At 44.8% G+C, this 17,370-nt stretch overlaps 1 protein-coding gene across 1 annotated transcript in view; it reads right to left on the bottom strand.

The window, feature by feature from the left end:
- Positions 1 to 3,792, bottom strand: part of C1QTNF3 (C1q and TNF related 3) — an 86,244-nt gene extending 82,452 nt beyond the window's left edge. Inside the window, exon 1 of the mRNA XM_033929219.1 lies at positions 3,445 to 3,792. Coding sequence (XP_033785110.1) covers positions 3,445 to 3,738 — 294 coding nt within the window. The 5' untranslated portion in view covers positions 3,739 to 3,792. The remainder of the gene's footprint in view (positions 1 to 3,444) is intronic.
- Between the last annotated feature and the right edge of the window lie 13,578 nt (positions 3,793 to 17,370).

Genomic DNA, 17,370 nt, shown 5'->3' with positions numbered 1-17,370 from the left:
AATATTGGGAGAGCTTACTACTAGCAGGAGAGTTGATTTAATTCAAGAATGAGATGTATAAGGTGAGGGAAGCTATGCAACGAAGGCTAGAGAGAAGTAATGGGCTTGTAGTTGTGCTTTAAATTTTGAGAAACAGCTTTCAGTAAAGAGGAAGAGAATTGCATAAAATAGGAGCCATAGCTGAGAAAGACGAGTTTCTGTGAACATCTAGGAATACTTGTCTAAAAAAAAGGGACAGTCAGTAAGTGCTTCTGGGAAGAGTGAAGATTAATGAACTGGAAGATTGTACAAAAAAGGGAGACTAGAGGACTAAAAGAGAATATTGTATTTGAAAGGAATTCTATAGGTTACTGGAAGATTGTGTTCACCTTTAAGTGTGTGTGTGTGTGTGTGGGGGGTGACATGTCAAACTTTGAACTGTGATGAAGGAGTCTGATTACTGTTTTTTGCACGGTTCATAGACAAAACCGCCGAAGACAAAGGCGCGCGCCGACAACGGACAAGACGGAAGCGCGCACTGAAGAAAAATAGTGTTTTTAGGGGCTCTGACGTGGGTTTTGTTGGGGAAACCCCCCCTTTACTTAATACAGATCGCGGCAGCATTGGGGGGGTTTGGGGGGCTGTAACCGCCCTCATTATACTGGAAACTTAACTGTTTCCCTGTTTTTTAGGGAAAAAGTGAAGTTTTCAGTAAAATGTGCGGGGTTACAACCCCCAAACCCCTCACAACGCCCCCACAACACGGCGCGATCTGTATAAAGTCCCCCCACGCCCCCCGTCGAAGCCCTTTAAAACAGTCATTTTCTTTGGCGCACATCTCTGCATTGCGCTCAGTTGTCTGCGTGCGCCTTTGTCCCGGTGCGCTTTTGACCTGACACCACACAGGCAGTGTCTGCCTATCCGTTGTCCAATTAAGTGCAGTATTCAGCACTCAGGGCTCCTTTTACGAAGCCGCGTTAGCAGCTTTTTCGCACGTACATTTTTAGTGCGCGTTAGCCGAAAAACTACCGCCTGCTCAAGAGGAAGCGGCAGCGGCTAGTGCGGCCAGCAAATTAGCGCGTTAAACCTCTAACGCGGCTTCGTAAAAGGAGCCCTTAACCACCTAAGTGAAAATGGACAAAGATAAGACTGTGTTCGATGTGGTCTGATTTGTCTGCTTAACATAGTAAATGATGGCAGATAAAGGCCTGAACGGTGCATCCAGTCTGCCCATAAGTTATACCCATTAAAAATACATGATTAGATTAACTTGTCTCTTCTTTGATATTTCTGGGCCGTAGACTGTAAAGTCTGGCACTGTCCCAGGTTCCAAATGCTGAAGTTGCCGTCCAAGCTCACTCCAGCCTATCCAACCATCCCGTATGCAGGATATTTACCGTAAAGTCTGGCCAGTGACATCCACATGTTTCATATTAGTGGAGTTCATATTGATGCCCACCCCAGCCCATCCTATACCAAATCACCATATATGAGACACAGACCGTGCAGGTCTGTCCAATACCGGCCTTAGTTCTTTAATTTCCATCCTTAAAGAACTTAGGCAGTTAAGTACCGAATACTGGCCACTTAATCGCAGTAGTGCTGGCTCCACCCCCAGGCCACCTACAAAATAGCCAGCTATGGATTTAGCAATTATTGATAATATTCAGCAGCACTAACTGGATAAGTGCCACTGAGTAGCAGCGGACAGCCCCCCACAAGCAATGGGGGGGGGGGGGGGGCATTTTCAATATGACATCCAAATCCGAGTCTGGACATTTCACGGAACACACACAAAAATCCAGTAGCGAATATGGCCATTTTCAAAACAGGAAAACATCCATCTTTTTGTTTCGAAAATGGCCATTTCGCAAATGTGTTTGTCCTCAATGTGTCTGTCTTTTTGAACAATGTTAAAAAAAAAAAAAAAATGCAAAACAACATCCAAAATAAAAACACACCAACTAAGTCATTGGGATGTACGGGGGGGCCAGCATTTGTAGTCGACTGGCCACACAGACATCCCAGCAGAGAAGTGGGGCACCCTAGGGTGGAATTCAGTGAACTTCACATAAAAAGTCCCAGGTATACATCTCACCATAACCCACTTGTGTTGTATGACAAGCCCTCCAAAACCTACCACCACTCCAATAGCCATATGCCTACAGGTATCACCTAAATGTAGGTACAGTGGAATTTGGGTGGATTTTGGAAAACACATATTCCACCATAAATGTAGCAGTTAGAGTAGAGAATGACACGGGGACAAATTTGTCCCTGTCCCCGCAGGAACTCAATTTCCCCATCCCATCCCCCATGAGTTTTGTTGCTGTTGCTGTCCTTGCTCCATTCCTGTAAGATCTGCCTTAACCGCACAAGCCTTGAACACTTATGATTTTAAAGTGTTGGAGGCTTGTGAAGATGAAGATGGAGCTTGCAGGAATGGGGCAGAGACAGGAAACTAACTCCCAGGGACGGGAAGGGAAAATGAGTTCCCACGGGGATGGGGAAAAATTTGTCCCCGTGTCATTCTCTAAGTTAGAGTGAGATATGGGCCTGAGTCTCCATCTCTATAGTTCACTACACCGCTTACTCGGCTCCTCCAGGAACCTGCTTGCTGCTCTAATCGGACTGCCCATATCATCTGAAGCTGTCATGAGGAGACAAACCTAAGAGAAGAAAAGGCAAGGTGCCTAGCCATAGGAAGAATTCTGAGCACATCTTCCTGTATACTTTATCTCCCCCTGCCCCATTCCTTTTCCCCATACCTACAAGTGCATGCAGAGGGCACTTTCAGTCTGCATAACTGGTACAGGTAACTATTCAGTTACAAGGACTAATTCCTTTGAAAATGGTCTCATAGTGCTTTATCTGTTTATACCCTTTAAGAAGCACCAAAGAAAAGCTGGGGGGTTGTTTTCTCTCTCTCTCTCTCTTTTACAAAGCAGTGTGGAACCTAAATTTTTCTAGATTTATACTCCAGATATAGCTTCCGAAAAAAAATTTCACTCTTCCACCTTCTGTCTCACTCTTTGGTGTGGTAAATCTCCTTCTTTGCAGTTCACTCTGACATCTCTGGAAATGCTAACTTACAAAGTATAGTAGAATCCTGTTTGAATGAAAAGTCCTGTATAGATTCAAGTAATAGTACTTTTTATCTGTAGTCTGAATTCATACATATCTCACTGAACTTGTGTGGCAAGTTTAAATGGAATATTATTTTTAAAAAATTGTATTTGGTATATTTAGAACAATAATAAGTTAAAATCCATCTTTACCCTGCATGGCTATGCTGTTATTAATACTGTGGTATTAGATGTATAGACTCACCCATGCATATTTAGCTATGTAAATTACTAATGACATGAAATAACTTATCCTTTGATACTTTTCACTAATAATCTGTAAACAAAAAGTCATTAACATTTTTTTTTCTTGAAGTTGTCAAAGATTAGTTCAGAGTACCTGGACTCTGTCTGAGGTAGTCTCTGTTACATCATCTACAGGGACTTCTGGTATCAGCCAGTTTTGATCAGAAGATGAGTTACCATCAAAAGTCCTATTTACGGGTTGACTCCGTTCTCCTATCATTTCTCTGCTGGAGCTGCTATTGCCTGTCAGCTGGTGGTGGCTTTGAACTACTTTGACCACAGGTTTATAATATCTTCTCCTCACCTCTATGTGTTCGTCTTGACACAGGCAGAAGGGAAGGACAAGTAAGAACAGCAGATGCCACTTGATGAAATCCTGCAGTGCCATGCTCCTCAGAAAATTAATGTTTGCCCAGGTAGAATGCTCTTCTACAGCAATGCAATCCTTTCAGATGCTTGGGCTGTCAAGGCTCATGCCTTGACTTCTTGCAAGGATTTATAAGCTGGCGAGCAGCAAAAGCAGCAACTGCAACCACTCCAAAATGGCAGGATCCTTTGTTTTAAATCAGTCATGCCTTCTCGCATAAGGCAGACGTTACTCATCACTTTACCATCTCCAGCAAAATTGATTTTTACGCCTATGAATGCCTTACTTATTTATGATGCCCTCATGATCCCTACTTGAGGTCATTTACAAACGTGGTACCTTTCTTTGGCATGTTTTCATTTAAGTGTGAAAAATGTGATGAGAACTGAGAACGTGTCTAATAGGTTGTGACCCGTGATTAGGCATGGAAATACTGGGAAGGAAGCACTTTGGAACCTTGGTTATTTGCCAGGAAACTCTCACAAATGCACAGAGGAAGTAGAGCCATCCAATAGCAATTAGGAAAGAAAAGCATTACGATTTTAAAATGATTCTGCCCTAGGCCTGTAGTTCTTTTTTTCATATCTTATTCAGTAAGGCAATAAGCGTCGATTTAAATATCCGACTCAGGGCAAGTGGGGGGGAAGCATTTTGCCGCCGAAGCCGCATAATAAGAAAAAGTCAACAGATTCGGCAGGCTGTAAAAAGAAGCTCCAACAATAGGGAAACCCTAACATGGATCTTTTTGCATCCCAGGACAATGCCCAGTGCAACCAATTTTGTTCATTCCATCCGGCTCCTCAAGCCATGGCAAGAGATATTTTTTCCATTCACTGGGGGAACGATCTGCTGTATGCTTTCCCCCCATTTTCTCTAATTTCCAGAGTACTTCAGAAAATTCTCAGAGACAAGGCGCATGTCATACATTATATTAGAGATTTCTATTCCACCATTGCCTTGCGGTTCAAGACAGATTACAAAAGAATTACAAAAAAGGTATTACATGAAGATATCTGGTAATTTCTAGAGGAGATACGGAGCAGATGAGGTTGCTTTGGGGAATCAGGAAGGTATTGAGAAGTGGGAAGGAGCTAGCGGTATTAAGTTGTTTGCAGGAATTTTTTGAAGAGTAGAATCTTTATTTCTTTTCTGAATGTTTTATAGTCTGGGGTCATATTTCCCTCGTTGGCCCAGACATATCTGGTATCCACTCTTACTGGACCTTCTCGATGTTCCTCCAATTCCACTGGGGACCCATCCTTCTCGTCTATCTCAGCAGAACGGTCAACTTCTTCACCCCAATCTGCGCAGTCTCAGCCTAAAAGCTCGGAAGTTGAGAGCTCACTCTTAACTCAACTTCCGTTCTTTCAACCTGTAAAGTCAGTTCTCTTAGTAGCACGTCGTCCTTCTACTCAAAAATCTTACCAGTCAGAATAGAAGCAATTTACCGTTTGTGCACAGGCTCAGAAGCAAAACCCTTTTCACTGCCCTCTCAACTACATTTTAATTTACCTGCTTCACTTGTCAGATTCAGGACTGAAGTCAAACTGTCCATTTTCATGTAGCAGCAATTGCAGCTTTTATCATCCTTTCCTGGACAATAAACTGATTTCTCAATGCCCTTTAGTTTCTCGTTTCATGAGAGGCCTCTGTAATATCAGACCTCTCTAACATCAGACCTCCAATACAAGAAGGAACAGTGGTGCAAATATGTGTGCTTGCCCTAGACATTAAGGGGGGAATTCATCAACAGGTGCTACCGCGTTAGCAAGCGCTCTCACAATTAGCGTGCGCTAAATGCTAAAAACTCTCATAGGAATATAATAGCCATCTGTAACGTTTAGCTTGCATTAATGTGGTTAGTATCTGTTGATGAATTCCCTCCTAAACTGCCTAGTTACTGCTTTGAAGCTGAGGATCAAAAATTCTTGTCTTCCCATGCCCATACAGAGAGAATCTGGGATTTATGGTTTTATTATTACAGATTACATCAATGAACTTGCCTTTCCAGTGCAATAGGTGGAAATTAAGAACTATTAGAGCATATTTTGATGTTAATTCCTTTCGATTGCTGGTTCAATCACTTATCCTTAGTCAGTTAGACTATTGCAACATTGTTCATCTTGTTGGTACCCAGAAAAACCTCCATAGACTGCACATAATCCAGAATTAAGCAGTCAGACTGATCTTCAACTTGAAGTTTGACCACATTACTGATTCTTATCGTTGACTGCATTGGCTTCCAGTTGAGACGCGGGTTAAGTTTAAGCTCAGCTGCATTTGCTTTAAGGCACTAATGGGCTCAATTCCTGAGTATATCATGGAATCTTTTATTATTACAAGTTCTAAACATCTTAGAAAATTGCATCCATTGTTTTCATTCCCCTACGTTAAGGGATGTAAATACAAGAAATTTCAGGCAACTGCTATCTTTTCAGGCAGCCTCATGGACTAGGGATTTAACTCATATATTTATATTTCCAATTTCATACCAAGAATTTCATCGTGCCTTAAAAACGTATCTTTCTTGGGAATCTTTTGGAAGTTAGAATCTGGATCCTTATTTATTTGTATTACTAATTTTTGTGAACCGCATAGAACTTAATGGTATTTGCGGTATACAAATGAATTTTATGTTATGTTATGTTATTCTGGACAAGCAGGTTATCTCCCCATGGGCGCAAACCATATGCAGAAGGAATCTACTCCTGATTTTTTTCTGTGACCCTCCTATTTCACTGGGAGCTCTGCTGCCACCTGCAATTTTTCCCTTCTGCTCATGAGCTGGAAGGAGTGTTTCTAAGGAAATACTTTTTTACAAAAAGGCATGGAACAATCTCCCAGAAGAGGTGGTGGAAACATAGACTGTGCCTGAATTCAAGAGGGCCTGGGGCCTGGGTCCTGGGATCTCTCGGAGAGAGAAAGAGATAATGGTTTCTCCGGATGGGCAGACTGGATGTGCCATTTGGCCTTTATCTGCCATCATGTTCTGCTCTCTCCTTGTTCTTATTTTATTTGGTGTTTTTAAGTGCTTGGAGCTTATCACTGTTAGTGTCAGCTCTGCCTGCATAGAGATGAAGCAGATTGAGGTCTGCAACTAACAAGCCGATCTCTGGTGGTACCTGCTTACCTTCTCACCTACTGCATAGCAGGGGTTTGAGTGCAAGCTGTTAGGCTTCTCTAAGAGGCTCAACAGTGTCTCACAGGCTGCATTTTTTGTCTCCCTAATTCTGGTAGTGCATCTGTTGGCCCGTGGGGGTGGGGGGTGCAGTCAGCCTGAAGATCAGCATTGAAGATGATATTCAGAAGTGGTAATTGCCATTCTTCTCAAGTTTCAGAAGTTGACCACAGTATCTGCCCATGCTAAAGCATGGAAGACGGTCCAGCTTTGATGTGACCAAGCATGGGTGGAGCTGTTTACAGCTCCAGTTTTGGTGGTGTTGGCTTTTCTGAAAACCAGCCTTGACAAAGGCCTCATTGTGGCTTCCCTTCGGGTCCAAGTAGCAGGGTTCTCTTGTTTCAGGGCTTGGGAACCCAAACCTATGCTAGCACCTTATCTAGACATCGCCAGATTTTTGAAGGGTGCTCTCCGTTTCTCTTGGACTTGACGTTAAAGGCAGTTTTTCTGGTAGCGGTGACCTCAGTGAGATGAGTCTCAGAGCTCCAGGCTCTTTCTTGTGAATAGCTTTTCTTGTGAATAGCTTTTCCTTAAAATCTCAGACACTGGAGTCTCCCTACACCTACTGGGTGGTTTCGGCATTTCATGTTAATCAGGAAATCCATTTACCTGTATTCCAGTCCACAGGTTCTAAGAATTATGACCGCATTTTGAAGAAGTTGGACTTGAGAAGAATGCTTCTTCGCTATCTGGAAGTCACTAATGAGTTTAGATCTCAGACCATCCGTCTGTGATAACAATAATAATAATTTTATTTTTATATACTTGACTCATTCGACTAAGTGAGGCATGCCCACTTTCAAGGCCACAGTTTCCAGATGGATCCATACGGCCATTTTGTCAGCTTACATTATCTGTGAGAAAAAGTCCTCTGTTTCTATTAAGGCACATTCGACCAGAAGTGTAGCTTTGTCATGATCAGAAGCTAAGGCAGTCTCTCAAGCAGAGATTTGTAGAGGTGCAACTTGGTCCACTCTACCTACATTTGCAAAGTTTTACAGGGTGGGCGTTGCTGCAAGAGAGAACTCTGCTTTTGGGTCCTCATTGTTATGGCTGGCACAGTCAGCTCACCTTAGATTTCTGGAACTGCTTTTGTATGTCCTGCTTCTCCAGAATGACACACCTATTGCACTGGATAAAGATATTATGTTCTTACCTTGATAATATCTTTTCTAGTAGATATGTGTGTCATTCTGAACCCCCGCCCTATCTTTCCTTCGCCTGCCTACTATTTCATTCTATTTATTCTGCTCCAAGTTTGTATCTTGGTTGCCAGTCAGCTCTTTGGGCCCTGAAAAATGCTGTATAGTATGTTTTAGCATCTACAGGGGTACTACCTGAACTTCTTTGATGCTTCTGCTGGCTGTTAGTTGTTCATTGCTTGTTTCCATGTTATGTTCAAGCAGAACGGTTGGGAAGTTTCCCATTTTCCCTTACTTCACATGGAGCTCTTGCAGGCTTGGATACTAACTGCAGGTGGCAGCAGGGCTCCCAGTGAAGTTGGAGAGTCACAGAAAAAAATCTAGAGTGGATTCCTTCTGCATACGGCTCATGGCCATGGGGAGATAACCTGCTTATCCAGGATGACACACCTATCTACTGGAAAAGATATTATCAAGGAGTTTGTCCTTCAAGCCCCTTCCCTTGTTTAAAAGCAGACTGAAAACCCACTTTTTTGATATAGCTTTCAATCCTTAACCCTACTCCTCTGCCCAGCAACTCAGCCAGCTGAATAACCATTCCCCTTAACTGTATCCATGACATCTTGTTTGTCTGTCTTTGCCTGTTTAGATTGTAAGCTCTTTCGAGCAGGGACTGTTTTCTTACTCTTTGTGACTCTTGCAGCGCTGCGTGCGTCTGGTAGCGCTATAGAAATAATTAATAGTAGTAGTAGTCAGTAGCGTACTAAGGGGGGCGGTCCGTCCCGGGTGACAAGCCCTGAGGGGGTGCTCCCGGCCTTGCCGTTCAGTCCCCCCCACCCCCGAAGGACCGCTCGCCCACCTGGCCTCCCTGCACCACCAAGAAGCAGCCGGCAGCGGGATCGCGATATCAGCGATCCCTGAGCTGCTTCGGCGCTGCTTCCTGCGCCCGGTCCCGCCCCTCTTCTGATGTCAGAGGAGGGGCTGGACCGCGGCGCAGGAAGCAGCTCTGAAGCAGCGCAGGGATCGCTGACATCGCGATCCCGCTGCAGGGTGCGTCATAGGTGGTGCAGGGAAGCCAGGGGGGCTAGCGGTCCTTCGGGGTGGGGCGGGTGGGCAGGCAGGCAGGCAGGCCTTCAAGGGGGAGGGGAGGGGGTGACAGGCAGGCAGGCAGGCCTTCAAGGGGGGGACAGGCAGGCCTTCAAAGGGGAGACAGGCAGACAGGCCTTCAAAGGGGGGACAGGCCTTCAAGGGGGGGGACAGGTAGGCCTTCAAGGGGGGGACAGGCCTTTGAGGGGTGCAGGCCTTCAAGGGGGGGACAGGCCTTCAAGGGGGGGGACAGGCAGGCAGGCCTTCAAGAGGGGATGCAGGCCTTCAAGGGGGGTGCAGGCCTTTGAGGGGGTGCAGGCCTTCGGGGGGGTGCAGGCCTTCGGGGGGAGTGCAGGCCTTCAGGGGTGGGATGCAGACCTTTAAGGGGGGGGACAGGCCTTCAGGGAGGGGGGCCCTGGTGTAAAAATACACAGAGGGAATGGGGGGTTCAAAGAGACGCGCATATGCTGGACTTTGGGTGGGAAGAAATAATGAGTCTGAAAATAGAGAAGAGGGAGAGAGATGATGGACCATGGTTTTTTAGAGAGGGAAGGAACAGAAAGGGAGAGAAGTTGGACACAAGGGATGGTGTGGAGGGGGGGATAGAGATACTGGATAGGAGGGTAGTTGGGAAAAGAAATGGAGAGATGGTGGACCCTGGGGTGATGGGGAAGGAGGGAGAGATGCTGGATGAAAGGGTTGTTAAGAAAAGATGGATCTGTGGAAGGAGACGAAAAAAGGATAGATGCCAGACCTCTTGGGGAGGGAAGGGAAACGGGGAGGACAGAGATGGCAGATGGATGCAGAAAGAAGGAAGAAGGAGACCCTGGCAAGCAAGTTATCAGAAGACAACCAGAGCCTTGGACCAACAAGATTTGAAAAATAACCAGACAACAAAAGGTAGAAAAACTAATTTTATTTTCTGTTTTGTGATTACAATATGTCAGATTTGAAATGTGTATCCTGCCAGAACTGGTGTTAGACTGCAAACGTGAGCTAGGATTTAACAGAGAGGAAAAGTCCTTTTTGTTTCTTTATTTTATTTACACCACAGCGCCAGTGTGGTTAGGAGAAGCCAAAGGGGGGTGAAAAAGCTATAAAATAAACCTACCAGGATGTTTGAAAAAACAAACACCCAATTTGGCAGGAAAGTTGAATCGATAAACCAATTCAATAGGCTGAATCAAATCTAAATTTTTTTTTTTTCTTGTATCGGGCAGCACTAGTTTGCGCTACTGTCTTAGACTTTAGGACCTGGGATTGGAGAGAAATAGCATCCTCAGTACTTTATAATGCAAGTGAAATGAGAATTTGGTCAGACTTTTGAAGGGTCTGCAGAAGAAAAATATTGTATAGGCCGGGGACATGAGACAGCAGGAAACGGGAACTTTTCTTCCTTCTATTTTTGTGAATGGCAAGGCTGAGGATGTCGGAGAGTTCAGTTAAAATATGTGCTTTATAAGAAAATATAATAATGTGTTTTATAAAGTTTATAAGCATTGCTGGCCTACCCGGTGAGGTGTTCCTAATGGTGGTGATGGTGGCGGCAGCGTGTCAATGTGTTGAGAGGAAGAGGTGGTCTGGGAAATTCTGCTGAGCAAACTTCGGGCCCATTTCCACCCTCCAGTTAGTCCACTCCATTCAACTGGTTCACACACTGAGTGGATCTTTGGGTGTTGTGCCTGGGTAGTTGTTTTGGGATCTCTTCCAGTGGTTTGTCAGTATCTCCTTCTGGTCCAAGGAAGGAAACTTTGTTAACCATAGCATTGACCTTCAGAATATGTTTGTAACAGCGCTGCTTGTGTGGCATTAGGCTATGTAGTGATCGAAAGAAAAAACCAGACCTTTGCACATTTTTGCACTATATGGTGGGTGTATGAGGAGATTCACATTTCCTGCACAGCTAAGTCCTTGTGAAGTTACCTTGTTCTTTCTGTATTTGACATCTAGCAAGGTCTCTGTTTGGAAGGAAAGATCTAAGCTTAAAAATGAAGTGGCCAGAAATTATGGTAAAAGCAGATAGCATTGCTGATTTTAAGAAAGGTTTGGACAAATTCCTGGAGGAAAAGTCCATAGTCTGTTATTAAGACATGGGGGAAGTGTCTGCTTGCCCTGGATCGGTGGCATGGAATGTTGCTACTCTTTGGGTTTTGACCAGGTACTAGTGACCTGGATTGGTTACCATGAGAATGGGCTACTGGGCATGATGGACCATTGGTCTGACCCAGTTAGGCTATTCTTATGTTATGTTCTCATCTGTAGGGGCCTTTGTTTTCACTTTTTATTTTAATGTATTTTTTTTCTGGGAACTTATCAGTGTTTTTTATAATGGAAGAGAATTAATGTGTGTGGAATGGGAGGGGGGGTAACTAATTTCTTCAGCTAAATAATTAAATCCACTTCAACCAGACATAGGAGAACTCGCACACCATTTACACACCCTCCAACCAAAATTGTCAAAAGAAAAAAAACTGTTCGACAACCTCTTAACGCTCAACCCCCAACTCTACAACCTATTTACCTCGACCACAAACTACAAAACCTTCAAAAAAGAAATAAAAACACTTCTATTCAAAAAACACATAAAACCAAACTAACACAATCAGAACTGTCCCAAGCATCACCTGCAACTAATCCATATGTACTTCTGATGTCATGACAATTTAGACATAATTTATGTTATGTTTGGATTAATGGTTACATATATGAGGTTCAATAAAAGAAAATTTTCAGTGCCTGTTTCTATTATGACCATTTATTTTTCATGGTTATTACAAAAAATATTTTTTTACATGGGGGGGGTGTCAAAAATGATGGGCCCCAGGTGCCACATATCCTAGGTAAGAACATAATCTCTTTTTTGCTGCTTTCAGGAGAGAAATTTGATTGCTTATTTTTACAGCTTTAACTGGAAAATGCTATTTTTAGCAAGTTTATGCAATAATGTTACAATTATTCTTTATGTTTTATTTTTGCTGTGTATTTAGAGCTCAGTTGAAGATCCATAACAACCTGTGTTGCTTGTAACAGTAACTACGGTAATTGATTTAATACATGTGGAACCTTTGAATTATCAGTAAATGAAACTTATAATGATAACATATATAACAAAACTTTTATATAACAAGACTGCTTGGTTGCAGTTCTTGCCTTAATGCTCTGTCCTATTGTATTTTTATTACCCTTTCTTTTGTTTAACAAAAGTTATGGAAAAGAGTCATATTTTACTAAGGCCCAGATGCACTAAAGTCAGCAATCATCTAATGAATGTTATTAAACCAGTTTTAACTAGTTTAGTGACAATCGGATTTGGCGACCCGATGCACAAAATGGCTCACCATGTGGTTTGGGCATGATCGCTCATTCTCCTATCCAGCCATGCAAATAAGGTCATTAATATTGAAATGCCATGTAAACTAGCAGCTGCTCTAACATGGCTTCCTGATGCCCCCCCACCCCCAATTGATCGTTTTTAGTGAACCAAAAAAAGCAACTAGTCAAGACAAGTCACTTGCCTGTCCTACCCATAGTTCAGCCCTGAAATTAATATAACATACCATACCTTTTTTTAAAGGGCACAGATGCTGTGTGTGTGTTACACATGCACAATATCTGCCCCATTAAAAAAAAAATGAGCCGAGCCCCTCCCCCCATGATGACAAGCCACCACATCCCTCCCCCAATGACAACCGCAGGTCCTCGAAACCCCCCCTACACACACACACAATAATGATGGCCACTCCAGTGACAGCGACACACCCAGAGAGACAGGAGAGATGTACATTCCCTCCTCCCACCCTGAAAAACCCCCATGCCAGCCAAAATAAGCAGGAGAGATGCCCACTCCTTCCTGCCACCAGATGTCCTCCCCATGCCAAGAACCCCCCAAACTGTCCCCCTCCATTTCCCTGCTCTCCTTCGTAAAAAAAATTGATTGGAGGGATACCCATTCCCTTCTGCCACCAGATGCATGGTGAGGGGCCTAAGAATCCAATTGGCTCAGATGCCTAAGGCTTCTTTGGATCTGTTTAGGACCTTTTAGAGACTTTGGGGAGTAATAGAAACATAGAAACATAGAAATAGACGGCAGATAAGGGCCCACAGCCCATCTAGTCTGCCCACCTTAATGTCCCTCCCCTACCTTTGCCCTGTGAATAGATCCCATGTGCCGATCCCATTTGGCCTTAAAATCAGGCACGCTGCTGGCCTCAATCACCTGTAGTGGAAGACTATTCCAGCGATCAACCACTCTTTCAGTGAAAAAGAATTTCCTGGTGTCACCTCGTAGTTTCCCGCCCCTGATTTTCAACGGATGCCCTCTTGTTGTCGTGGGACCCTTGAAAAAGAAGATATCTTCCTCCGCCTCGATGCGGCCCGTAAGATACTTGAACGTCTCGATCATGTCTCCCCTCTCTCTGCGCTTCTCGAGCGAGTATAGCTGTAATTTGTCAAGCCATTTTTCGTATGGTAGATCCTTGAGTCCCGAGACCATCCGGGTGGCCATTCTTTGCACTGACTCCAGTCTCAGCACATCCTTGCGATAATGCGGCCTCCAGAATTGCACACAGTATTCCAGGTGGGGCCTCACCATGGATCTATACAATGGCATAATGACTTCCGCCTTACGACTGACGAAACCCCTTCGTATGCAGCCCATGATTTGTCTTGCCTTGGACGAAGCCTGCTCCACTTGATTGGCAGACTTCATGTCCTCACTGACGATTACCCCCAAGTCTCGTTCTGCTACCGTTTTTGCTAGGATCTCGCCATTAAGGGTATAAGACTTGCATGGATTCTGGCTGCCCAGGTGCATAACTTTGCATTTTTTGGCATTGAAGTTGAGTTGCCATGTCCTAGACCATCGCTCCAGTAGGAGTAGGTCGTGCATCATGTTGTCGGGCACTGAATCTTCGTCTGTTGTGCATTTGCCCACTACATTACTCAGTTTGGCGTCATCGGCGAATAATGTTATTTTACCTCGAAGCCCTTCTGCCAAGTCTCTTATAAAGATGTTGAATAGGATTGGGCCCAAGACTGAGCCCTGTGGTACTCCACTAATCACTTCCGTCATTTCGGAGGGGGTGCCGTTCACCACCACCCTTTGGAGCCTACCTCCAAGCCAGCTCCCAACCCATTTCGTCAATGTGTTACCTAATCCTATAGAACTCATCTTGCTCAGTAACCTGCGGTGTGGTACGCTATCGAATGCTTTGCTAAAGTCCAGGTACACGATGTCCAGGGACTCCCCAATATCCAGCTTCCCCGTTACCCAGTCAAAGAAGCTGATCAGGTTGGATTGGCAGGATCTCCCCTTAGTAAATCCATGTTGTTGGGGATCCCGTAGATTCTCCTCATCCAGGATCTTATCTAATTGGTGTTTGATTAGAGTTTCCATTAGTTTGCTCACTATCGATGTTAGACTCACTGGTCTGTAGTTTGCTGTCTCCATCTTTGAGCCTTTCTTGTGGAGTGGAATGACGTTAGCCGTCCTCCAGTCCAACGGGACGCTGCCTGTACTCAGGGAGAGGTTGAAGAGCGCGGACAGTGGCTCCGCCAAGACATCACTCAGCTCCCTAAGCACCCTGGGGAGAGTGGGAGAGAGGCCTGGAAAACTCTTAAGTCAGACCAAGCGTGCTATACTTCATGGAGGTGTGAATCCTCTCACCCTAACTGAAAAGCGCTCCTTGAGGAGCGACCTCTAACTAATTTCAGCCTCTTCATTTGAGACTGAACTCTGAGGACTTTCTTAGAGCTCAGACTCCACAGGTGACCCTTGAAGCTAATTCCCTCTCACACACCCCAAGGCGGAGCTTTTTTTTTTCCTCTTCAGCCAACCAGGAACAGGGCATTGCTTTGGTAGGATTTTTCTGCTCTTTTTCCTTCCAGCATAAGCACTTCTGTAACCATAGTATGGCTGGGAAGCATTGTATCACTAAAGCTGCTACTCAGGTTTCAGCTTCTGTCTCTGTGCACTTCAGACATATGTTACCCAGGCAGAGGAAGTGGTTCTATGTGCAAACTGTCTTCTGCTTGAACCACTCTTGAATGAAGTAAAAGAACTGAGAGAGGAGGTGGCAAGCCTGAGAAGCATCCGTGAGAATGAAAGGTACAATGGTGAAATGGTTCATGAAGCATCAAAGATTTCCAGCAGTGGGGAAGAAGAGGCTGTGCTGAAGGAAGATAGCTGGTCTCAGATTATGGTACACTGCAAGTTTGGTACTGTGACTGTATCCGCCCTTGAACTAAAGAACCGGTATGCTGCCGTGGAAGTGGAGGACATGAGAGTATTCCAGGGAGAGGAAGAACCAAAGCTTGAAATCCCAAAAAATTGCTGGATCCATGAACACTAGGAGGTGTAAGGTAGAGAGTTGCGCGGGCACAGAAATCCCACCCGTCCCCACCCGTCCCCGCCAAAATCCCACCCGTCCCCGCGAGGAATCCCCTCCGTCCCCACCCGTCGCCGCGAGGAATCCCCTACGTCCCCACCCGTCCCCGCGAGGAATCCCCTCCGTCCCCACCCGTCCCCGCGAGGAATCCCCTCCGTCACCATCCTTCCCTATAAACTTCAGAAATAGTTATTTTATTTAATTATGCTACTGAATTAAAGGCTCTGGTAGAGACCCATTTACAAATAAGCAAAGAGACTTTATTAATTTGGAAATATTAATTGGGAAGAATACATACTTTGTAAATGGGTTTCTACCAGAACCTCTAATGTAAATATAAAATATAAATACTCAGCTGATGAGAACCCACAAACTGTCAGCTGAGGACTTCCTTTGCAGTTGGCCTGGGGTCCCTTTTGCCAAGCTTGGCAGGCAGCAGTAGCGTCCCTGAGTCACAGATGCTGGCACCTCAGTGGCTCATGGATGCTGCCAGCGACTGCTGCGCTTGGTGGAGGGGAGTTCTGACCATCTCTAGAGGAGGTCCTCTGCTGGCGGTGCTTGGGGATCCCCACCAGTCACAGCAAGGGCCAACAAGTACTTCAACACTGTAGAAATAAAACCAGAAATGCATTTCCTTTTCTTTTGAACACAAAACAAAGATATCTGCCATATACATTTCCCAAGGCAGATGACTCTATGCAATGTCACCTCGGTAACAAAATACAAAAATAGACAAATACACCCCCTCCCTTTTTACTAAACCACAATAGTAGGTTTTAGCACAGGGAGTTACGCTGAATGCCTCGCGCTGCTCTCAATGCTCATAGGCTTCCTGCACTAAAAAACAATATTGCGGTTTAGTAAAAGGGAGCCATAGTGCAAAATATAGACAGCAGATATAAATTCTCAAAACAGACACATTTTGATCACTAAATTGAAAATAAAATCATTTTTCCTATCTTTGCTGTTTGGTGATTTCATGAGTCTCTGGTTGCACTTTCTTCTTCTGACTGTGCATCCAATCTTTCTTCCTTTCTTTCAGCCTCCTGTATGTTTCCTCTCCTCCAGACCTCATTCTCTCCCCCAACTTTTTCTTTCTGTCTCCCTGTTCCCCCTTCTTTCTGTCTCTCTGTCTGCCCTCTTTCTTTCTTTCTCCGTGCCCTCCCCCAAGCCACTCGGTTTGCTGCCACCGCCATCGGGGAATAGCCCCCAAGCCACCGCTGTCCCAAGCTTTCCCTGCAGAAGCGTCGCGCTGACCAGCATTCCGCTCCCTGACGTCAATTCTGACGTAGGAGAGGAAGTTCCGGGCCAACAAGGCATTTCTCCTCATTTCATCCAGCCTGAGCCCCATCTCTCCTTGATCCAGCATTTCCCTTCTGTGTCTGTCAGAATTACCATTCCACCTATTTTCCAGCATCACCCTTCTTTGTGTCCATCTCACCTATATCCCTATCTCACCACTTTTTCAGAATCTTCATTTGTCTCTGTCCTTGTCTTTACCCCATATTCACCATTTGCCCTTTCAATGTCTTTATCTCCCCCCCACACATACACTTTTTAAACATTACTTCTATGTCTCTATTTCACCTCCTCTTCATGTCCCCTCTATATCTCTATCCTTATTCAGTAGGTCCTACTTACCCTTTCTCTTCTTTGTGTCACTATCTCCATTTTCAGCTTTCCCCCCTTTTCCTTTGTTACTGCACCCTGTAGCCAGAATCTTTCCACCCTCTCTCCACTCCGGCCCAGCCCAGTATGAAATATTTCCTTTTGTTTCCCTCCCCTCTCTCTTCTCCTCCCTCACCCACGAGTCCTGCATCTAGCCCTCTCCCTTCTACCTGCACCTGGCAACACCCCCCCT

Source organism: Geotrypetes seraphini, chromosome 1 (genome assembly GCF_902459505.1).
Source record: "Geotrypetes seraphini chromosome 1, aGeoSer1.1, whole genome shotgun sequence".
Classification (NCBI taxonomy): domain Eukaryota; kingdom Metazoa; phylum Chordata; class Amphibia; order Gymnophiona; family Dermophiidae; genus Geotrypetes; species Geotrypetes seraphini.
The sequence above is the reverse complement of the archived record's forward strand: the minus strand, read 5'-3'. Positions and strand labels throughout refer to the sequence as shown.